Source organism: Solanum lycopersicum, chromosome 5 (genome assembly GCF_036512215.1).
Source record: "Solanum lycopersicum chromosome 5, SLM_r2.1".
NCBI classification, from domain to species: Eukaryota; Viridiplantae; Streptophyta; class Magnoliopsida; order Solanales; family Solanaceae; genus Solanum; species Solanum lycopersicum.
In genome coordinates this window covers 48,630,365-48,656,110 of record NC_090804.1, presented here as the reverse complement: position 1 = coordinate 48,656,110, position 25,746 = coordinate 48,630,365, and the positions used below count along the sequence as shown (strand labels likewise).

Sequence of the window (25,746 nt, the reverse complement as noted above, 5' to 3'; positions counted from 1 at the left end):
CGATTGATGATTGATAAATGACAAAAAAAAGATACTTTTAGGAAATATTACACAAAATTTTATCAATACACTTCACTCTTTTGAAAAATAAGACAAAATTTTCAATTAGATTTCGTTTATGACCTAATCTCACAAGTCATGTATAAACCTAGAAATATTTGAATACAAAAAAAATAAAGAATATTACCTTTTCAATATACTTCCTTCCTTCAACACTGGATTACGAACGAATTCATTTATGATTCTTAAAATGTCCGATTCATGAACAGATTTCGATGATGCGTTTAGTGATAATACTTGGCATAATTCATTTTCCATCGACTCAATATCCTGCACAAGCTTAAAGTAGTTCTGTTTAGAGTATAAGAAAAAAAATACCTCATCATACAAGCATGAATGGGGAACATGCTAACTTTTTTGTACACTTATATTTGTTTTGAGTAATTAGATGCCGTAAAAGTAGGAACTCTGAATATATTTAAGTACTATTTATACATAAAGAGTTAAAACTTTACATGAATATAATGCAAATAGTTAATTTACATTAAACTACCTTTAAGTGATGAAAGAAAGGAAAAATTCTCTACTGATATTTACTTATTCACTTGTTCTTGATTGTATTTGTTCCTATTTGTTTTGGTATCTAATACTAGTATGCAGTAAGAAATGCAGCTAAGTCAAGATTGAAACTATAACACCCTAAAATGAACTAAGGTGAACTAGAGATACGTGAATGATTCTTGAGTTAATTTTGTGTTAAAGTGAGTTATATTCATGTCCTAGTAAAGTGCGTGAAGTTTGGCTATGTTTGGAGGTCAAACTTCCAAGAACGTCCCTGACGTTCAAAAGATATGCGTTAGAAAGTGCTTATGTGTTCTCATGTGTTAGAGTGAGTCTTACGCGTTCGTTTTATTTGAAATTGGTGTGGGATGTTCCTAAGACCTAGAAGACTATGTTTATGGGTTTAACTTCATGGTACAGACCCACCTAGGACACACGATGGTCCCTTGAAGAGGACCCCATCTCTTCACAAGAAGCTGCCAAGCAGTGACAAACGACGGCTACAAGGGACGGACCGTTGGCCAAACGATGGCCCATCGACCTAGGGCGTCGATTGGACCTGCAAACTTTACAATCCTGCACCAAGAAGAAGCTAAGTTCCCATCAACGTACCCCCACCAATGTGGCATCGATGGTTAGACGGTCCGTCTGTGTGGATTCGTTAATGGTGATAATTATCATATTAGGTGTAGTGCACATATATATAATTTTATGGTTATAGATGGTGTAAATATGTATGATAACGGATGTACGAAAGTTGAAAATGCATGTCATTTTATATTTAAATGTCAAGTTAAGTCTCGGCGTAAAGATTTTCAAAATCGCTTTTTTGAAAATAATCTTCCACCTAGAAAAATTCCAAAAATAGTGGCTACTACATGAAATACTTTATGTGAAATGCTTGTAGTCGCTTATGAATATTGAATACCCTTATAAATGGTTTGGAATGCTCATAATTCTGATATGTTATATAGACTAGATGATAATGATTGGCGTGAAATAAATGAACTTATAGATTTCCTAAAAGTTTTTTACTTAACTACAAAAAAGAATTTCTGTACTTTATAGTGCATCAATTTGTACTGTTTTTCCTGATATTTGTATAATTTCTTATAAATTATATAAATTTAAAAATAAACTAAGATTTCAACAAACCATTGAAAAAATGATTATAAAATTTAAAAAATATTATTTTCCTATTCCTCAAATTTATTTAACTGCATGTTTGTTACACCCTATGTATAAAGATTTCGGTTCATCAAGAATGGTTGAAAATATAAATTTTAACTTAGATATTAATGATGTATTAGAAGAAATTCCTAGTTATCAACAAGTTAAAGATAACATAAAAATTGAAGCTAGAAAATTGTATGATTTATATAATGCTAATATAAATTTATCAAGTGAAAATGAACCTGAAAGATCTAGGGTTAGATTTGATGAAAATAATATTGATAATTATTTAGAGGATTATCTTGAACTTTCTCACGGTAATAGAAGTGATTTTGATGCCTATATTAATCAAAATACAGAACCTACTGAAGATATTCTCAAATGGTGGAGAGATTGCACCATAGGATTTCCAAAACTAGTGCCGATGGTTCGAGATATATTAGCAATGCAACCGTCGTCGGTAGCATAGGAAGGCGTCTTTAGTGCAGCAAGGTTTCAACTTGGAGAACATAGGCATTCACTAGCAGCCGACAGCTCGGAGATATCGGTATTATTTCGAGATTGGATTAATATCGAGAGAAGAAATTTAAATCGTGAACCACTACCGACCAAATTTCAAGATGACGTTGATGAAGTAATGCAGGATTTATAGCGATGACGGGATTGAAGCAATGGAAGATCTTTCTATTCAACCTATTCCCGAACATGTTACTAAAGAAATGCTGAATGATTTACGAAGGGATTTATATGGTGGCACCAATTATTCGTAAAAGTATGATAATTCGAGATTTAATTCAAACTTATATTTTTCTAAATGTAATTGTAAATATCAAAAATATTAATAAAAATATAGGATATTCGCCTTAATTTGTTTTTTAATATTGTTGTATTAAATTTAATTTTTAATATAGTCAATTTTAAATTTTATATCTTTAAAGTTTAAATTAAAAAATTTCAAACTTTAAGAGTTTGAAATTTAAATTTTATAACTTTAAAATTTCAATTTAAAATTTTCAAACATTAAAAGTTTGAATTTAAAGTTTGAAAATTTAAATTTGAAACTTTAAAATTTTGAAAATTTTAAATTAAAACTTTAAAGTTTGAATTTAAAATTTTCAAAATTTAATAGTTTGAAATTTAAATTTTATAACTTTAAAGTTTGAAATTTAAATTTTTAATTGATTAATTATTTTAATAAAAATTATATTAAATTAAAAAAATTAATTTTTTTTTAATTACCGGTTCGTCCTTGTTACCGGTCCGGTCTGGTATACTACCGGTACTCTTCCTAACCGGGACGGAACAGTCCTATTATTACCGGTTTCCCGGACCGGTCAGTACGGTTTCGGAACGTTACCGGTCCACACAGTTTCGGTATCGTACAGGTTCAGGTAATTACCGATCCGATTTTCCCGGTACCGGTACCACTGTCAGCCTTAATGGTGCCTGTGAAAGTTGTTTGTCTGCCAAGGCTTGGATTGTTTGGTAAATTCACCCCAATTATTTTATGAACCATGGACGTTTATTTTTGGTTTTTTTATGTATATTAAGGAGTTCCAAACCCTAAGACCTAATTTTAGACATCATTTCCTAAAATCCAAAACCCCTCTCTCTTAAAAGACTATCTCAAGTCACCATGGAAGCTACAAATCAAGAAGAGCTAGGAGGGATGTTGGTGGTCGTGTGCTTCATCAAAATCAATGTGATTCTTCTATTTTGAGGTATGGTAGTCATCCTTGAACTCTTTTCCATTCAAGGAACCCCTTTCAAAGAGATTTTCAAAATCTTCTATCTTTGACTCTGAGTATGCGTCTTGCATGAAAACATTTCTAATGATTCAAATATGATGTTTCTAATGTTAGTTGGTGTGTCTTGTATGAATTGAATGAGCTAAGTCACGAATAGTGTTCACCCCAAAACTCCCCTTTGGACTTAACTTAGCTTAATTCATTCATTCAAGTGTGAGTGTGTGTACATGTGAACACACCTTGAACATAATCATCATTTTATTTACATTGAGTTCTATACATGCTTAGACCTTCTTTCATCACATCACACGCTTTAACGTGTTCCACATAATCATATAAGTCATTTTAACATAATCCTTAGAATACTTTTTATAACAAGCTTCATAAAACACATAAACAAGAGTAACTTCATTTCCATCTTTCTTCACATAATATGCCTTCATGGCCTAATTCACAATCCACAAGTAACTACACATTCATACAATTTAAGTAAACAAGTCACCAAAGGTGGTACATACCACTCAACAGCATTTCATAGTAAAAGCTAAACAAGATACACGACTTATTCTTTAATCCAATCTTTCATCACCTATTATAATTCCTTCAACAATTAATCATAATATAGACTTTAGGGCAGTAGCTATAAGCAATATCAATAAAAGGAAACCAAAGCTCAAAGACTACAATATCATGCTCATTCAACCCATTTCTTAAGCGAAAATATGATAAAAAGTTTTAACATGATTTAGTTAAAGTTTTGGCATTAAAATAACCAACTAACATTAGAAACATCATATTTGAATCATTAGAAACGTTTTCATGCAAGACGCATACTCAGAGTCAAAGATAGAAGATTTTTAAAATCTCTTTGAAAGGGGTTCCTTGAATGGAAAAGAGTTCAAGGATGACTACCATACCTCACTATTCCCAAGAGATTTCTAATGTTAGCTGGAGGATGGATACCCTTAGTGAGTTGAGATGTGGTATCTAGAATTATCCTTGACCTTTAGTTAATGTTGAGAATCTGTGGGGAGTTAGCTTAGCACCGTGAGGATATGAAGAAGGGGTGGTTACACTTCGTGGGTTGAGAAGTTGTAGTCCAATGTACTTTTTTAGATGAGTACTCCTCGTTAGTAAAGAATGATTTACTTAGTAGCAATCTCCTTATCCCTTAACTATGCGCCCACATAGGTTTAGCTATTGGGAAATCCATGTAAAAGCTAAAAGTAAGACCTCACTTTAGGCAAGTAAGGAGACCCTCCTCTGATAAGGGAAGTACCGGAATTCCACGTTTAGCTATCATGGTCTATGTCGGTTAAGATAACCCCCACAAAAGTAATGAAAGTACTAAATCTTCTAAAAGAGTGTACTACTTAGGGTAGGTAGTGGAATGAGAGGCTATCTATCCATTGCACTAGGTAGGCATTCCAAAAAGGAAGTCTTGGTGTGTCTTATATGAATTGAATGAGCTAAGTCTTCTGAAAGAGTGTACTACTTAGGGTAGGTGGTGGAATGGGACGCCATCTAATCATTTCACTAAGTAGGCCTTCCGAAAGGGAAGTCTTGGTGTGTTGTTGAGTGTCCTTCTAATGTCTTGTCATTGAGTGGTGACTTGTTCTCCCGAGGCGAGTAAGCCTATACGGGGTAGTCTTGGGGATCACCTAGGTTTGTATTGAAGGAGGTGTATGGGTGTTTCCTTCATATCTTACCTTGGTGAGTCCTAGGATAACCTTAGCTAGGGAAACTCCAACAAAAATGAGTTCACTTCCTCTTGGCAAAACTTTGGGAGTTCACTATTTTGGGATTAGAGTAGTTAACTGTAAAGTCAAAGATGGTTCACTGTAATTTTGGAAAGCTTACTATAAATGGTCCTTTTGTGAAAATCTTGGAAATCCTTATCTAAGTTAAATGATCATTGTTATGTTGTTTTACTTCTAAATTCATTAAGGTTTTACTTATTTGGCATGAAAGTGTACTTATACAAAAAAATCCCTTTTTGCATGTTTTTTCATATAACATACTTAGTACATTGTTTGTACTAACCCCATACTTTTCTATACTAAATAAGTATAGGTTGGAGGCTTTTGAATACTAGAAGGCGAAGATTGAGAATCTACTCTCTCAAGACAAAATATGTCCTCATATATCCGAGGGCATAGTCCTATTTCTTATTTTCTACTTTTAATACTTAATGTGTATTTCTTTTAAATGTAAAGGCTCGTGTACCTAAGATTATTTATGTCATATATTTATGTTGGCTTGTGAAGACAAGATGATTCCTTAGCTTTTATGAAAGATGTTCCTTCTATTTCATTCCTGAAAAGTTTTAAATTTCATTTTACTTTTCATGTCTTATGTAATGAATGATAGCTAAGGCTTGTAGAAGACCTCCGAAAGGTCAAGTACGCAACTGTTCCAACCCATGGGTGCTCCCTTCTTCAAGAGGTTACTTTCGGGTCGTGATAAAAACAGAAGTATCAATATGTTCTAGTCCACTTAATTCTTTAAGAATTTACTTTTATATGTTTAGTAATGATCTACCTTTGCCATGCACATCATAGAAGCTTCTTTCTGTACGTCACATGAGAAAATTAAATGTCAATCTTGCAACATGCTTTATGAGATTTTATTTGTATATTGATTTTTGATGACGTAACATAAACAATAGTGAAAAAGCATCTGGTCCTCATATTTTTCAACATATAGGATAGGTCCATTGAGTGAAATTTTAGATCTCTAGTAGGAACAATAATTGGTGGGAAATGCAGCACAGGCACTAGTAATCCTCGACCAATGGCATGCTCATAGATTTTTGTATCTCTAATAAAAAGAACATGTTGACAAGATGAAAACCTAATTTTTGTATTAAGATTTTACACACAACAGCAAAATCTATTTTGAAGGAATAATATTATTCATATTCAACAAGGGACCTGATTGATGTTACAATGTCTTTAATTATGTTAGTGAGTCTAGTGTTTTGTGCTCTTACATTGCATATCTACTACTCTGATATAAAGGATGGTAAATTGTTTCTTGTCTCATTGTCTTGAGATTTGATTGTGCGGTTAGAGTTAGTTGAGGTGTAATTTTGAAGTCTATATTTGCTAGGGTTGAATTACATAGTGGGCAATAGTGTTATTATTTTTGTGTTTTTTAATAGTTTTTTATAGGGTGTGTTGCATTAAGACATTAATCCTTTGTAAGTACTCAAGTTTGTATTTACATTTTTTTCTTGAAATTAGTGGAGCTTTGAAAAATTATGTGTGACAGGTCATGGTTTATCTTTTCTTGAGTAAGGAGGTTTCCATGTAAACATATTTCTTCTTACTTCATTTAGAATTCTAATTTCAATACTCTTTAATTGATTTAGTTAAGGGACCTGGTCCTATGACTTGTGATGAACTTTTACAATCCAACATTTGCTATCATAACTTTTACTTTTTTAAGGTTAACACTTAGAGAGGATCCTGCTTAGATGGTTGCTCCACTAAATATCAAATAAAGTCATTCAACCACCATTATCCCTGATTCCATGGACAATACAATGGGCGGAGAAGGAATCATATGCATGACTTCATTATGGTTGAGGATAGTGAACTATGGGACATCATTTTGGATGGACACATGTAGCCATTAAGGAATTCAAGAAAGACCAAATTACCGTATATTTTCCTAGTACATGAAGGGAATACAATGAAGTTTATTGCAATATGATTGAAAAGAGATACAAAGCAAATAAGTTGCTCATCTATGGAATAGGACATTATGAATGCAACAAAATCACTACATGTGAATCTGCTAAACAAGTCTGGGAAAGATTGAGGACAGCTCATGAAGTAATGATTCAAATCAAAAGGTACTAAGTGGACATGCTCGCAACTGAGTACAAAAACTATACATTTAAGGAAAGTGAAACCATTCAAGAAATGCACACCAAGTTCACCTCCATCAAAAAGATAAATTGCACTGTTTTGGAGAAATGATTAATTCAATTAAACAAATGATAAAAAATTATCAAGATACCCCCCAATTCTTGGGAGATCAAGTGTTATGCTATCACTTAAGCTAGATATCTTGAAACTCTCTCTATGGATAAGTTGATTGGGAATTTGAATACCAGTGAACTCAACAAGAAACATAGCAAACCTAAGAAGGAAGTAAAGGGAAAAATCATGGCCCTCTAAGCTGCTCATGGAGAGTTAATTGAAGGAGATGAGGATAAGGTCTACCTTATCGATGGTTTCATAAGGTTGTAATAAGAAATTGATGGTTTATGAAAAGGTAAAGGGAAAGTAGATCCGCAAATTTAAATCATCTTCGTCACAAATATGGAATCCCGGTCACTTCATCAGAAATTATCCTATGAAAAATATTTAGTACATGGTCAACATCAAAATTTGTGATGGTGAGGATAAATAGAGAGATGGGTCCCATACAAGTCCAAAAGAAGAGAGGTTTTTTTCATTATATTGTCAAAAAAGGCTTTTTCTACTCGGGGAGACTCTTCAAGTGAATTGGATTAACTGGAGCACCTAAAAGATGCTTCAATGGTGGCTATGGAGGATGACGAATATTCCTTCAATTCACTCTTTGTTCTCATGGAAAATTAAAAAAAAAGAGGGTGAAGAGGTAACACTTCTTGACATTAAGCAAAATATTATTATTATTCTCTCAAGAAACTAAAAGGCTTAGTAAATATTTTGATTGACTAACACAGTGGGCTTATTACTACAATCAATTTCTTATGAGACACTCTTGGCATCTTAGAAAATGAAAAAGATCATTAACTTCTCAAATCTCAGAATTGGGAAAAATTGATTTTATTATGTTTTTTAAACACAACCCTCAAGGAGAAATTAAACAAAACTCTTGAGCCTTAACAAAAGGGAAATAGTGAGGAAACTACACAGCAACTAGAACTTCAAGAATACTCTAACTAAGTATAAATTGAACCTAGCTATATATTTAGAAAGAAATGTTTAGTTATAAAAGAACTTTATCCGAGTGAAGATATCATTTACTAAGGTCTAGGGTATAAAATGTCAAATCCCCCATATAATTCTTAGAGTAAATATGTGTTTGTATCTGACAATATGTTATGTACTCAGTATAGATGAACTGGACACTTTAAGAAAGAGTGTCAATCCTGAACAAAGACTAAGGAAAAATTTCAAACTATGATAAATAGAAGAGAATTTAGAAGGGGGTTTGGAACTGCTTCTAATGTTAAGAAAGTCAGATTGTCGGGTTGAACTAAGAGAAATCTCTGATTGCACCCTTATCTTCATTTTTGGAACTCAAACTTAAGTTGGTTCCCAAAACTAACAAATGATCTTATTGTAAAAGAGAGTACAGGGTAGTAGTCATTGTTGGTTTATGGATAGTTATGAGTCTGAGAATTAGAACTCATCTGGGGTTTTCAGATCATTAATTAGTGTCCTCAATGTAATTTTAAATCCAATGGTTAATTTATTTATTTTTTTTCTTAAGGAAAATGCAAGGACAGATACATGCAAAAAGAAGCCAAAAATAATTTAAAAAATCAAATGAAGTGTGATGTTGATGCTCTCTAGAGGCATGTGGTGACTCAACAAATGTTTTAGACCTCGCCAAAAATGAAAAAGTCTTCTACGGAAAAGCTCAGGGAAGGGCAGTGAGAAGAAGGAGCTAAAAATGATTCGCCAAACTTTGTCAGCAAGGTGAAAAGTACTCGCCGAAAGTGACAAAACAAATGAGCTATAATAGAGAAAAGAAAGGCGAGAAAAGATAGCAGTTGGTGACTCATCAAACATGAACAATGACGATCATCAGGTCCACAAACTGTATCTCAAAAACCTAAAGCATTAAACAAAAAGAAGAAAAGGCAAGAAGAAGTACTAGGCGGTGACTCGTAGAGTAAGCCCACGAATCGCCGAGTGAGTCGGTGACTCACCAAGTGATTTTGCAACTTGTCGAGCTCAATCTATCACCGACTGGGTCAGGAAATGAAATTTTGGTTGAGATTAGGGAAAGTATAAATAGCTAAGAGGAAAGAAAAAACTCTATCTTACTCTCTCTGAAATTATAGTACAAAAGAACAATCTAAGATTTTTTTGTTGACGGTGTTTTGGTATAATTTCTGTCAATTCCAATATGATTAACTAAAATCCCTCTTCTAGGGGTATGTAATTAAATTTCCATACTTGTTAATTTAGTAGAATTTTGTTTATTGCTCTATTTTACATTAGTTTTCATGGATTCAAACAAATTTTTATAGGTTAATTCATGAATTAAGGTTGCAAACTTGGTTGTACTTTAGATATTCATGTATTTCATAAACAATGTTACATTAAATGGATGATTAGTTTGATTCTTGCATTTATGATTTTAATTCCTTTTTGGCTTGAAAAAGGAATTTAGCGTTTCACATGTAAATGTTTGATTTGGTTGAAAGAGAACGTAATTTATGTTATTGGCATTGGATTGTCGAGTACATTCTACATGAGAGGCTTTGAAAAGAGCTCCGATGATAAGCATATTTTTATTGAGAAATGTAATGTCGTGTTTTTGAATATTATATAATCCTATCCATGGGTAGCTAATGTTATTCGCCAATCATATCGATCTATTATTTGACATCAATACCCACTTCCACATACTCTTAGATTGAAACTCCACTACAAAAACACTCAATTTAATCTACCTTAGACAAAATTGGTCACTAAATCATCTTGAATTGATATTTGGAGTTATCCAACTTTGTTTATGTTGAACACTTGTTACTATCACATAACAATATATTATATCTCAATTGCATATCAAATCTTAGGCAATTATATTACTAAATATCACCTACTTGTTAAATTGTTATACGAGTAATATCAGTGTTTTCAAAATGACGCCATTGTCGAGGAGTGGTGCATAAAAAAATTTACCAATTTAGTTGTAGTGGAACACTCTTACCCTTTTTCTTTGGAGTTCTCTTGATAGGTTACAATATGTGTGTCATTGGGAGCAATAGTGCTAGACTGAATCGGCAGAATGATGATCTTGCGAATCAAAATGATGTAAATCTTAACACACTAGGGAGTGGGGGATGTAATACCTCTAAAATGACTTAGGTGAAGCTAGATCAAAACATGTGTTCCATGAGTTTTTATACTCCTAAAAATTTTTATAATTATGTTTTGAGGTAGTGTCAAAAGTTCTGTGATATTTGGAGGTCAAATGACCACGACGTTCGATAGATTTGCCTTGAGACGTGCTTGTATGTTTAGGTGTGCCTATGCATGTTTTACGTGTTCATTTTTGTTGAAATTGATGTGAGATGTTCCTAACATGTATAAGACTTTTTTTGAGTTGGAAACGTCCTATAACTACTCCCCATGGACCAACCTAAGGGTCCTTGAGGAGGACCCAACTTGTGAGCAAAAGCTGTCAAAACCAGCCCAACCAACGAGAGGCAATCAACACCCAGTAGGTCAGTCGACACCCCGTTGATGCAAGTCATAGGTTGAAACTTAGATTTTGGAGCTTAAGATAACAAGTGTGGAGTCTTTTATCCAATCAATGACTTTTAAGCACGACCCGTCGATGAATCTACACCATGTCGACTGGAACCGTCGATTGACACCTGCAGGTTTTCTACATCTGTCTCGACCAAGCTTGGGCAATTTGGGAATTTAATTAATATTCTAAATATTATTTTGTAGGTTTATTAAAGTTATAATTGATATTTTAAGAAATTTATAAGTCTATAATCCCTAACAAAGTCATTATTCAAAATCAAAACCCCAAAACAAAAAAAGAACTCTCTAGAACACCATTGAGGCTTGAAGGGAGATTGGAGAATGGATCTTGATTTCTCCATCAATTTTTATTAAATTTTGTGGCTTAGAATAGATTAAGGTATTTTTTGATCCTTTAATCTTTTTTCTTCAAGGATCCAAACTTCAAAGGTGATTTTCCAAGACTTTCTCAAAGTATGAATTTTAAAATTGAAATCTAGCCATAGGTTCTTGCATAAAACATGTTGAATCAATTTGTTATGATTGAATTGATTTTTATTTGATTATTTTAGAATAAAAACTCCATGAACCCATGAAAATCATGAATTCATTATTTTGGTCATATTATTGGTGATTTTATCATGCCTTAATTGTATTTGATTCTTTTGTTGTTTGATTTAGGCTATTGAATTATATAAGAAGCATGTTATAATTGTATGTAGACAGTCCTAAATTGATTAATTCATATTGTATTATCTTTGATCATTGTATATTGGTAAGAGCATTTGTGTATTGGATTGGTTGATTTGGCTACGGATTGGAGTTTTTGAAACTGGAATGGTGGTATATTGACTAAAATTTCTCTACATTGTGCAGTATAGGTATTTCAATTATGATTCTTGGTATGGTCCACTTATGGTGGTGGTGCTTATGTTTTATACTTGTGAATAATGTGGTCTCGTCGGCATTACTTTATAAATTGTGAAACCATGTGGCCTAGTCGATATTACTTTATGAAATATGATGTTATTATGTCAGAACTTGGATACGTGATCATTATGAAGGTCTATTTGTCTTAGTTGTATATGTGAAGCCAAAGTATGTGTTCTTCTAAGTGATTATATGTGATCGTGATAGGCTATAGTGATGTCTTCATGTGTGTATACTTGCAATTAAAGTGTGAATCTTCCTAGTTAACTGTATGACTCTTATTATGAACTAGGATGATATTTATATAGGAATGTGTAGGGTGACTTGTAGATTGCTTAGTTGACCCTATATGCTACTTGAATGATATTGTACATGTGTTAAGATGATAATAAAGTGTGTCATGTTTTGGTAGACCTATATCCCTTCCTTGATACATTGTAACGACCCTAAAAAAAATAGGTTGAACTAGATCTTCACGTGTGTTTCATGAGTTAATAATGTATTAAAATACTGTATTTTAGAATTAGAAGTCAGTTTGTGATGTTTGGGAGTATTTGGAAGTCAAACGTCCAAGATGTCCTGAAATTAGTTGAAGTTGAACTAGTGTGTCGTAGTGTTTTGTAGTGAAGTTTTGGGGGAAAGTTTGAGGGTTAATTTTAGTGTCAATTGTTACTATGCATAGACTGACATGTTAAGGGTCGAAACGTCCAAGAACGACGCCCTAGGGACCAACTTAAGGCCATCGAGGAGGACACAAACATGGGCCATCGAAGCTGCCTGGCAGCCTAGAATTGGAAGCTGCTGCACGATGCACAGCCAACACTTTTGTGAAATTTTGGCCCTGCGACACAGGGCCAACAGGCTCTACTGTCCCAAATTAATTTCAAGAACCAAGATCAGGAAATGACCTCGCGACATGCACCAAGTCCTAGATTTGGTGGTGTTATTGAGTTTTAGTTACTTCCTTAGGGGCTATTTTATGATGGATTATTGTATAAAATTTAAGAAGTGCTAAAGGCTTGAATGAAGGGCAAGTTGTTCTATCATTGTTAAGTTATGCTGAAGTAACTCTTGAGTTGTATTATGGACCGTTGGTGGCGGTGTTTAGTTGAAGTATATGAACTTATATGTGTATTGTGGAAATGGCCTTGAAGGCATGATGTAATATGTTAGGACATGATTTTGATATGTATATGCAAGATGTGTGTTAGAAAGTTGAAATGAGTATCTGGAAAAATTTACGTCTAAATAAAGTATGTGTTTGATGTTGAAATTGTGATAAATGTGGGTATGAGCATGTCTAGAAATCAATGTTATACATGATGATCATTATGTGAAAGGTATACTCACATGTACTCACACACACACACTTTGATGCATGAATGAAGTGAATAAATGAAAATGGGGTATTGTAGGATTGACACTCTTCATGAGTAGAGATGAAGTGTCCAGACCATCCCTGCTATTCCTAAGTATGAAAAAGGGGGATTTGGGGGTGGAGACTCTTCGTGAGTTGAGATGAAGTGTTTAGTAGCAACCTTACTATTTCCTATGAGCTTTCCAAAGATAGGTTGGAGGTTTGATACCTTCCGTGAGTTGAGAAGGGTGGTTCAATAGTTATCTCTTAACCTATAGTCACTAAATGTTTAAAAATCCGTAGGGGAGTTATGCTTAGCACCGAGAGGATTTGAAGAAGGGTTGGGTACAGTTCATGAGTCGAGATGTTGTATCCAATATAACTCTTGATAGGGGTGCTCCTCGTTAGTAGATGGGTGCTCCTCGTTAGTAGATGGGTGCTCCTCGTTAGTAGAGACTGAGTTACTTAATAGAAATCTCCTTATCCCTTAACTATGTTCCCGTGTAGGTAAAGCTATTGGAGAATCTTGTAAAGGCTAAAGAATATGACCCTACCTTAGGCAAGTAGGGATCCCTCATCTGATAAGGGTAGTACCGGGATTCCATATCAAGCTCTCATAGTCTATATCACTTAAAGCTAGCCCCCACAAATGTATGTAAATGAACTAAGTCTTCTTAAGGGTGTAATACTTAGGGTAGGTGGTTAATGGGACACTACATATACATTGCACAAGTAGACATTTGGAGGGAGTCTTTGGTGTGTCCTTCTATGAAATGTATGAATAGGTCATGATATGATGCAAATGAAAGTATGCATGTTGATATAAAGTTAAGGAAGCATGTTGAGATTATGTTTTGCATAATAAAATTTATTTATGTGATAAATCTGTTGCTCCTAGTCAAGATAATTCCCAATAAACACTAGGTTAAAGTAGTAGTATGGGATGCTACTTTCACATTGCACTAAGTGTGAACTTGGGAGTTGTCTTAGGGGATGGTTCTTATGTGAAGTTCCTATGTATATGTATGTTTCCATACTGTCTTTGATATTGAATGGTGACTTGTATAAATTAAATGAAGTATGCTTATCCTCGTAGTCTTGAGGATCTCTGTAGTAGGTATTGAGGAGGTTGTATGGGAGATCTCCTTATGTCTTACCTTTGGTAACCTTTGGAAAATTTAAGATAAGAGTGGTTCACGTGAAATTTTTGGCTTACTGTAAGCATGTTCCTATTTTAAGAAAAATTGAAGTTTTACCTAATGTGCTAAATCATAATACTATATGATGTTTTGTACCATAATTCATGAAGGTTTTTACCAAAATAGCATGACGTGTATGTTTCTTCTAAATTTCTCAATTTTTCATGATTTTGTATAATGCCATACTTAGTACAATGTTTGTACTAACCCCATACTTTTCACTGCTCTATAATTATAGGTTGGAAGCAAGTGGATGTTTTGAAGTCAAGCTTGGGAATCTACTCTCTCAAGACTAAGTATGTTATCATATATTCGAGGGCATAGTCTTTATTTCTTTAGTTCTTCCTTAAGACTTGTTATGTATTTTCTTTCAATGCAAAGGGCAGTGTCCCTAAGATATTTATGTCGTGTCTTAAATTGTCTTGAGACGATGGACTATCCTTAGTATTTATAAAAGATGTTTTCCTTATTATTATTTATTGTGAAATTTTTTTAATTCCACACTTCTTTTCATATCTTATGTAATGAATGATAGATAAGATGCTAGAACAGGACCTCTGAAAGGTCAAGTAAGCCTTGTTCCGACCTAACGGTTGCCCTAACTTCTAGGGTGTACTTGTGGATCATTACAATGAAGAATGTGAATACGAATCCTTGAATTATTTTGCTAAAGCACCTTTATCATGAATGTGTATATATGATTGAAATGTCAACTTGAACATAGTTAAGAGGGTCATTTATGAGGAACCTTCTAGAAAGAAGGTTATGATATCCTTGAAGTGAAAGTCATAATGGTATCCTTGTTGTGTGAATGATGGACTTAGGGATGGTTGGATGAAATGGCATGGAATCATCTTTAGGAAAGTCATTATGCTATCCTAGAAACTATTGTAAGGCAACCTTAATAGACCCTCTTTGGTAAGGTGTATTATGATTTGTTTATGACTGAGATGTGGTACCTCTTCATAGGCTCCTCTATTGAATTACTCTTATGAGAAAAAAGTTTAGCACCAACAGAATATGCTTCGGGAGTGGCTCTTCTTTAGATGAGACTAGAGTAATAAGAAATATTTGATATTCCTTAACCATGTTCCTACAAGGTATGTGTCCTAGTTCTATCATTTGCAAGTAGAAAACCCTCCATCGGAGTAGGGAAGACTCTGGATTCAATGACTAGCTAGTATGTTATATGTCGGTTGTTGTTTATTCTCATCATGTGGGATACACTCTAGTGTTGGATGAGTACTACAAAAATTAGGTAGTGGAATGTGACGCTATTTACACATTGAACAAGTACGCTTTGAAGATGTTAGTGTGTAGTTTCCCTAGTTCTTCTCCAAGACCATTATGTGAAAGTCCTTGATTGTTGAATATCTTATTAATGACTTAATGAATATAATGACTTAAGGTTAAATGTCTGTAAATGGAAAAGTACTTACCTTGAGTGGCTTGGAGGATTGCTTAGGTAGGCTTGGAGAGGGTGTATGGGTGGTCTCTTCATGTATTACTTATGTAAGTCTTAGAATAACTTTAGGTAGGGCTTTAATTGAATATAATGAATAATCTTATCTTATAAATAATTGAGAATGTCTTAGATATGTGTGAATGATTTGTATCGGTGGCCGCTTCATGTCTCACTCAAGTGAGCCTTACGAGGGCCAATGTTTATGTGATCTGAATTGATGATATGATATGTGGTGTGATGTGACTATATGTGTTTTTGTTGACTTGTAAGTGACTTTATACTTGTCTTATGAAGTTCTACTCAAAAAGAGCATGTTTTATACAAATGTCCTTTTAGCATGGTTTAATTGCATTTCAACATACTTAGTGCATTCTAAAGTACTAATACCATATATTTTTTCTATCTCTAAAGGTATAGGTTAAATTTGAGAGGAGTATTGAACTGGACGCTTGGATAAGTATCCATTCAATAAAATTTGGGGTATGTCCTCAATATATTCGAGGACATCATTATGTTTAGTTTTCTTATTGAAAGTATTGTAATAGACATAGATAAATCCATATGTTTATAAATGGGTCGTGTCCCAAGATATTCGTGTGTCTAAGATGGTGACTTTGAGAGTTAGCCTTTCCTTATGATTTTCTATAAAAGGGATATTTTGAAGTATTATTATTTCGTGTAAGCAATTTTAATTACGCACTACTTTTTAGACATATATGCATTCAATGATGTCCAAGGGCTTGTACAAGAACTCTGAGAGGTACGTTGTGCCATGATTCGAGGGCATACCATATCTTCTAGGGTATACGTTTGGGTCATGACACAGGAGCCATCGGTTACCCCCACCTATTGGTAATTCTATATTTCATGTGACTGGAACCATGATCAAACTAATCCAAATGAAGGAAACATTTGGGGTGTAGCTCTTAAAGATCCCCATGACAACATTCACAACTTTGTGGATGTATGTGGCCTATTTACTTTAAATAATATCACTTAAGATTCCATTTGGATGAGGTTGTTTCCTCTATATCTAATGGGGAAATATTAAAATGGTTGGTTGAATTATCAAAGGACTCAATTACTTCATGGTTAGAGCTAACTGAGGCGTTCCTTGAGAGAATCATTCCTCCTTCGAGAACGTTGATGCTTCATGATATCATTCAAAATTCGAAGCGGATTGATGTTGAACCTATCCATGAGACATGTTTGAGATTCCAAAAATGGTGTTACATTGTTTTAATCACGAGTTTCCAGATAAAGTGCTATTGTAATACTTTTACCAGAGTCTTGATATCGTGAACAAGGGGATACATGCGACAACAATTTGAGGTAGCTTTAGTTTTGCATAATGAGATGAATAAGATTAATTGTGCATGTCATACAAGAGAAGGTCAAGTGTCTCCTCTCAATGTGAATTTGAATGACGAGCAACTAAAGAAGAACCAAGATCCTGATGAGAACGTGGCAAAATGATGACTCAACTTGCCTTGTCATCAAATCATGTCATGCGGGTGAATTCAATAGGTGAATATGGTCAATGTTGGTAGTAGGTTAATTTTTTGGGTGTTGGGTTAGATAAATTTGAGATTTCTTGTGGTTATTTAATATTTTTTTTGTGGGTGAAGCCTGAGTATCATTAATTCATCAAGATAGCTTGAATTTTTCAATGGATAGATTAGGTGACGATAAACTTAAGAGTAAATAATTATTTTTTGTAATTATTGAAACTAGGAGAAAATCTAAGTAACCAAGGTGATTAAGGGTTGTTATTTACTTAGAAATTGTGGTATGTTTTTGACAATTGATCATTTATTGGTTGTTGCAATAGAATTTTGATAAATAGGTTGACGGGCTGTGAAATACCTATTCGAAAAGCATAGTCGAGCTCGGCAAAGTTATGTGGAAAATCACCACGTTAGTCTTACCTCGCCCTATATTTCAGAACTGTTGATGTTCTTATTTTCACTTTCTATAAGTTCCCTTTAGCTCGTTGAATGCCCTTGGGAACTCGCCAATCTGATAAGTAGTTGTAATGTGATCAAATGACCCTACCCCTTACAGCGAGCCTACACTAGATGGCTAAACTTGTTTGGCTGCTTGCCGACCAAGTTGGTGAGCGTCAAGATAGGCTCAGTTCTAAGATTTTTTATATTATTATTTTCAAAAATACTTTACCCGATCTATGATTTGGGATGTCGTGCAATGCAGGTATTTCCCAACCAAAGCTACAAGTTACCTAGAGGCTTCTCAAGAATATTCACATCCACCCTAAAAATATAATAGGGAATTCAGATCTTATATCCTAGTGGCTTACCACATCCCACTCCACATACTTCTCGGGGTGTCAGTGAAAAGGCTAGAAAAAGGTTTTTGCAAAGCCACTATGAGGGGAAAGCAAAAGGTTTGGGAGCCTACAATTGAAAAGAATAGCTCTGGTAATGATTCTATTAACTTCACATTTATTGAGAGGGAATAGGCGGTTGAAAGGGTTCTAAATCCTATCTATGGGCCTAAAGTGGACTCTCGGCCTACCCTAAGGAATTTTTTTGAAATGCACTCCAAGAAAATTCATGACCTATAAACGAATATCTTACCTCGGGTAGCTCCAATTGTTTCCCAGTATATGAACAGATTGAAATCCAATGGAGGAGAACTATATTAGTGCATATAAGGTTGTCTATTGATGGAGTCATGGATAGATATTCAGTTGTTTGGGATCCTAATTGTTACAATGGGTTTGAGAAGTTCACACAAGCTAGGACATTGTATGTGCTCACTTGGGTCTGATAATTCTTTCAGGATTATGATCAGGTACTCCTAAAGAAGATAAAGGGGGTTGTTTACAAACTTATTTATGAAGTTGAAGTTTGTAAAAAGAAAGTCCATTATTCGGCCAAAGTGATTAATGGTGTGCTTAACTATGGATCAAGGGACTCTAGTACATACAATGGGTAGATTAATAATCCTATTGATGAGTTAAGATGGTGTCTTACCCCATTGTTAGTGGAAGCTACCCCTCCTTGGATTGCGGATGCAGTTCAAATTGAGAAAAAAAATTATGCGGTGGCCTCATATAGGTTCAGCTTTATTAGTAAAAAATCAATGCCTTCCCAAAATGATTCAATCCTCCAACATCCCAATGCTATATTGTTTGGATGCATTATTTCTGGAAAGGGTATGTGCCTCAATTCTATAATCATTGAGGAGATTTTGTTGAGAGAATGTCAGCATTAAACCTCTTTTTGTTCCAATTTTTGTTACACATTTGTGTGAGTTAGCTTGGGTGCCATTTGTGAGGCTACTGATATGAGTATTACCCTTGCCTTGTCTAGTGAACTCTGACAGAAAGAGTTGGATTATTTGAAAGATTATGCGGCTTAGAGGAATCCACAACCAGTTAATACTACTCCGAAGGTGGGTCCTACTACCTTGGAGGTTGATCCTTCACTTTATTTCCCACTACAACCTCTAGTTTAGAGAGGCCCTACACCTACACTTCTAATGCACCTATATCTTCTTCTTGCCCACCTTTGACAGATGCCTTAGTTTATCGAATGAGTAACCTTGATTATTCTGCTGATTTTAGAGCCTCTTGTTTTGAGAGAGGGAGAGACAAAGGGTTACATGATATGATCGTCACAACCATTGAGGATGTTTTCCCCCTCTTGGGGATGAGTCCTTGTTTTGGATTCATTTAGGGCTTTATTTTGATAGATTTAGTTTCCTCAAATGCATATTTTGTGCCAATAACTAATGTAAATCCTTGAATTTCAGGTATTTGGATTGAGGAACAAAGCATGGACATTAATGAGTAAAAAGGAACAAGGCAGCTGAAAAAACAAAGTAAAGAAGGCCTAAGGCCTATAACACTATAATATTAAGGAAGATGAAAGAACAAAAAAAGGGAACTATAACACCATTCCCCGGCACTTAAAACATCACCTTTGGACATTATGATGTTATTTGAAAATTTTAGTCAAGTTAAATTTTTCCCTTGGTAGTTATAGTGCCATTTAATTAATTTGTAGATTTTTTATAATTGTTTGTGTTTTGAAATAGGAAGAATGAGTGTAAATAGTAATTGTGAACAAATGGATGACCTTCCGTTAGAAGTGATGAGGCTCAGGAATGGCATCCTAACCTACAAAAAATTAGTAGATGAGAAAATTCAAGAGTCGTGGATGAGGTATAAAGCATTACTAATGTAATGCCCACATCATGGGATTACCAAGCTAGTTTTACTGGAATACTTCTATAGGAGTCTTGGTCCTGGGAAGGAAATATTGGTTTATCAACTTATGTCGGGTTGTAGTTTACCACAACCATATGTTGTAGTAGCCCAACTCCTTGATCACTTGACTTAGGCCAACGAAGAACCATAAAGGGATTTTAACTTAGCCAATTTGTTAACTCAGCTAAACGAGTTAACCAAAAAGGTTGTGGAGTTTGGAGTCAAGGACAAAAAGAAGAATTGACATAGTCCTCCACATAAGTGAACAAAGATTAAGAACAATGAGGAGGGACAAGTCGAAGCAATGCTCACACTCATTCTCCAAAAGGTAAATCAGCAAGATATGGTGCTGGAAGAGGTGAAAGAGAATGTTCGAAATGATAAATCAGATGATTGTCTCTCACTCCAGATCTATCCAGCTAATTGAAACCCTCATGGGTCAAGTATTGCCTCATCTCTTCCCAGAACAACAAGAGGGGCTGCCTAGTGATACTATAGTAAATCCCGAGAATGAGGTTTGAGTGTGCACTTGGTTTATGCCACGATGTTAACTAAAGCGCTTCTTAGGAGGAAAACCAAGTTTTTATTTGCTTATTTTTTAAATTTGAAATTATTGTGTGTTGATTGCGTAAGTTAAAGTGTGGAAAGTGTTTAAAAAGTGTAGCTTGGCGAGCTAAAGGTCCCATCGACATATCGTTGAAGTTGGTGTGCCCCAGTGGAACCGCCATTTTACCCAAGACAATTTGAAATTGGGGTCTGTAAGACTCGACAAGCCCAAGAGTAACTTGGTGAATCGCCAACCAGGTCGGTGCTCACAATCTAGTCTTTTATTTGGACCCTCAACTTTATTGGAAGTCCTGTAAAACTTGGTGAGGCAAGTGACCACTCTGTGTGTCACCAATTAGGTCGGCAAGCACGACTAATGCCGCCAAATGGGAGAGAATTAGACGGTTTTTTAAAAGGCGAAAGGTTTAAACTTCCAAATCTTTTATTTTCGTTCACTTATAGTCTTCCAAATTATGCACCTATTTAGTATTTTTTTTTCATGATTTTTGCATTCTTGTAGTATTTTAGTCGTTGACTTGTGCTTAGGGTTGGATTATGTTACTGCCTAGAATTTCATTCTTTATTAATCAGCATATAAGTTTTTTGAATTTCTATTTCAATTTGATAATCTTACACCTAATGATTTTAATGTTGAATTCCCACAATTATTGTGCCTCAAAATGATATATATTTTGTGGGGTTGTGCTTGCATGTTTTTGGGTATAGTTTGGTGAAGTTTAAGTAACTCGTAATTGTGCCAAATGGAGTAATTTTTCCAGTTATAGAGTGGGTGACGTCGTTCTTAAGGGTAAAAAGTCATCAAATGGCAAAATTTGTCCAATCAGCACACCTGTTGACTGAGTTTGGAGACTGTTTTTTTTATCTTTCGGTAGAGGAGCATGAGAGAGTTAAGTGTGCTTATACGGAGGTCATATCCTTGAAATTTGATATAGTGACTTTTAGGAAATATTCTTACGAGCTTAAGTATATGGATATACTATGATATGGGGCAAGGTGCCCTTCCCAACGTTCAGGTGACTAGGCCTCCTTCTGTCCAAATATATGTGAGGTTGCTTGATATGACAAGGTTATTGGTGAGTTTGATGAGGATTACAAAACTCCTAAGGTGGATGAGGAAGAGTTTATGAGAGATAAGTAGAGGAGAGAGGACACTTATGGAGTTTTTTAGGACTTGGAGGATACATTCATGCAGCTTTCTTTGGAGCATTCTCTCAGGAGACCTCCACCATTGGTCCCAGTGGAACCTATTCTTCAGACTCCACTCCTCTTTTTTATTCTTAGGGAACTAATACCTAAGTTGATGATGCCTCTTTAGATAACCTGATTGGTTCCTCACCTTATCCTTATTTTATGCTTGTTTATCTCACATTAAGGACACTGTTGTTTTCTATCTGGTGGGGTGAGCACACTAGCTAGTTCCTACCCCTTTTGTTTCTATATATTGCTTTGATTTTCATTTAGGTGGTATAAAATATTATTTTATTATATTTGATTAGTTGTTTAAATATAAGTTTTTGTTGGTTGTTGGTTTTGAAATTTTATGATGCTTCTTTTCCTTCTTTTTACACCAAAATGGTTGTGATTGGTTTAACTGATTATAAACCTTGCACACTTATTCTGATCATTTGAGAATTGATCATGATCAACATTGATATTTCGGATAGTGTTTTTGATGAAAAGTAATTTTGTGTTGGTTCTATGAGGAAACTCAAATTCCATGACTCTTTTTAAGTTTCTAGCATCTCCTTATGACTAATTGTGTATCGATTGTGAAACTTTCAATGGTCATTCCATGCAAGCTTAAGTTTGTATAATTATGCACAATAATTGTGTTTGAAGTGCCTTGTGTGGTGAAGATTACTTGAAAGGCATGTGTGTGGATTCCTAAGTTGGCGTGCGTTAAGAAAGAAGGAAAGAATCCTATTGAAAGATAAGTCTGAGACTCATATTTGGTTCTTGTGGCAAAAAGATGGAACCCCTCCATACAAAAAGAAAGAAAAAAAGAAAATTAAATGAAAAAATGTGTCACCAATTGAAGTTTTGATTTTTATAGTGTGTGATTGAATAGAAACTGTTTCAAATGAGTCAAATAAGAAACTATTATTGTGAAAATGACTTTGAGTTTTTATATCAAAAGGAAGAAAGAAAATGATAAGAGATGAAGTTAGAACAACAATGTTTCTACAAGAAGAAGTCACTTAACCAAATTAATCATAGTTTTAAGTTTTACGCTCTGCCCTATTACAAGCTTTATAAAGACCTTTATGGTTTTTTTTAAATCTAGATGATGTTATGATTGAAAAATATGGGGAAATCTATGAGTTGAGACATTCGTGTATTTCTCTTTGACAGTGCGAGAGTTTATGTTGATTCCTAACTTTATTATTGTTGTTCTTTGTGAGAACATGGAATAGTCTTTTATTGTTAATTAAATTAAATGCTTTTGTTGAAGCATAGCTTTTCAATGTGAGTGATCATTCATGAACTTGAAAATAGATTGATTCCAGCTAATCATCATTTGAGCCTTTTTGTGCATAATTCCAAATTGCATATACTTGAATTTAGTTTTGTGATAACACTTGCATGTTGGCTCACTAGAAGAATTGTTGGTAGATACCATGTTGAATTGATTAAATTCTTGAGTTAGTTAAGAAAAAACAAAAGATAAGTCGGGTTGTTGATAAGTCAGAAAACTTGGACTCGTTTGATGTTTTTTCATTCAATAATTAGTGTCCTTAATATCATTTAATGTCCATATCTAATGGTTAGCAATTGTTTTGTATCTGTGAAGGCTTAAGGACATGGAAAGAATAAATACATGTAAAAAGAAGCCAACAAAACATAGAAAATATATAAAGTGGGAAGTTGGTACTCCCTTATGGCACTTGGTGACTCATCAAAAATGTGACCTTGCCAAATATGAAAATTATTCTAGTGAAAATATAGAGGTAGTTCGGCGATAAGGAGAAAACATCGACTCACCAAACTCTATCGGCGATAAGTAAAGTACGCACCAAAAGTAACTGAAAAATTGAGCTAAAATTTAGATTAAAAAGGTGATGCAGGTATAATCAGCAACTCGCTGAACATGAACAGTGAAGTCCATCATATTCGCTAACTGTGGTACAAATACTTGAATCTTGAAGCTTGAAGCTTGAAATCAAGGAACAAAAGGCGAGAAGAAGTATTAGTCGACGACTCACCAAGTGAGTCGGTGACCTAGACTAATATCGCCGACTGGGTCACGAAATAAAATTTTGTTTGAGATTGGGGAAAGTTTTAATAACAAAGAGGAAATAGAAAATTCATCTTACCGTTTGAACATTCTACAATTTTGTATGTTAAGAAATCTTGTAGTCTATTTTATTTGAATTTGGAGTTGGGTTTCTTATATTTCAACGTTTTAATTTAACAATTCAAATGGCTGACACAGGTTTTGGTATAATTTATGTTACTTCCAATATGATTTAGCTAAATCCCCAATCTTAGGGGTGTGCCGTTGAAGTCGTGTATTGTTTAATTAGGTAGAATTATGTGTATTGCTCTTTTTTACACTTGTTTAGATGGATTCAAACTGATCATCATGTGTTAGATGAATTGAGGTTGTAAACTCTGTTCTACATTAGATCTTCATGTATTGCTTGAAATAGATTACATGAAGTGGATGGTACTTTGGATGCTTCTATATTAGATTTGCATTCCTTGTTTGCTTGAAAAAAGAAATCTGGGGTTTCACTTCTAATGGCTAGATATTTTTAAAAGATAATATACATGTTAAGCCAATGGATTGTTTAGTAGACTTTACACGAGAGTCTTCGAATAGAACTTTTATGATAAGCATGTTGTTATTTAGAAAAATAGGTTGTGTTTGAGAATAACCTATATTATCCATGGATAGCTAATATTATTGAGAAATCGTATCAATCCATTATTTGAAACCCACACTCACTTCCACACACTCTTCGACTGTCTATCCACTTGCAAAACACTCGGTTTAATTTACTCTTGTCAAAATTGGTTACTAAATCATCTTAATTTGACATTTAAAGCTATAGAACTTTGTCTATGTTGAACACTTATTACTATCTCACTATAATACGTTAGAACAAAATTTATCTTTGTAATTAAATACTTATATACACCACTCCCTGTAGGACTCGATACCCACCTCATATATTGTGTAATTATATTCCTAATAATTGTCTACTGATTCAATTAATGTACGATTAATCTAAGCTTTATTAGACAGTGAATATTCTAAGCACATGACACGCAAAACTACTTGAATGAACTTCGGGGGGAGCTGTCTATTTTGAAAATGGAAAGAAGGGAGTGTTAGAAAGGTCTCTGAGCATTCTATAGAATATGTATACTGTGTGAGTGTATTGAAGTATAGTCTACTCAATATGTATCACATTTGTATATCACAAAGTGGGAATGCAAATTTGTGGCACCGAACATGCCAATAACTTTCTACTCAACAAACTTGTATCAAAGGACCATACATGTGGGGTACCAACGATTAAATTTGTAGACATATAATTTTTTGATGGACGTGAAAAAGACAAACAAAGAAATTCTTCATTCAAATAAAAAAAAGCAAGTCTTTACTACCAGGCCTTTTAAATTACTCCATGTGGACCTAAAAAGGTTGAAACAGCATATTGGTGATTGTAGATACTTTCTCAAGAATCGGTTTCCCATGTGGAATAAAAAAGAACATTCTTGAGAACACCTATGGTATGAAAATTCTAAAAGTGGTGCCTAATTTCAAGTGAAATACATACACCATACTTTAAAAACCTGTAGTATGAAAACTCTGAAATGGATGCCTAATTTTAAGTGAAATACAGACACCATTCTTTCTCTCATATAAAATACTTTACTGAATTTAAATTTGCCCTATAACAAATGGGATGTGTTATGTAGAATAGTTGTACTCATTGACACCCTTATTGTGATACTTAAATCTACCATGTCTACGACGATATCCACCACAACAAAGATGTGAATCGAGGTTGA

At 34.2% G+C, this 25,746-nt stretch overlaps 1 protein-coding gene across 4 annotated transcripts in view; it reads right to left on the bottom strand.

Annotated features, from left to right (window-relative positions):
* LOC101251091 (probable 3-hydroxyisobutyryl-CoA hydrolase 3) overlaps window positions 1–25,746 on the bottom strand; it is a 73,722-nt gene that overhangs the window by 1,570 nt on the left and 46,406 nt on the right. For all 4 annotated transcript variants that reach the window (XR_003246946.2, XM_010322971.4, XM_026031194.2 and 1 more), the window contains exon 10: window positions 188–330. Coding sequence is in view for 3 of the 4 variants with exons in the window: in XM_010322971.4 (XP_010321273.2) it covers window positions 188–330 (143 nt within the window). In the remaining variant the exon portion in view is untranslated. The remainder of the gene's footprint in view (window positions 1–187; window positions 331–25,746) is intronic.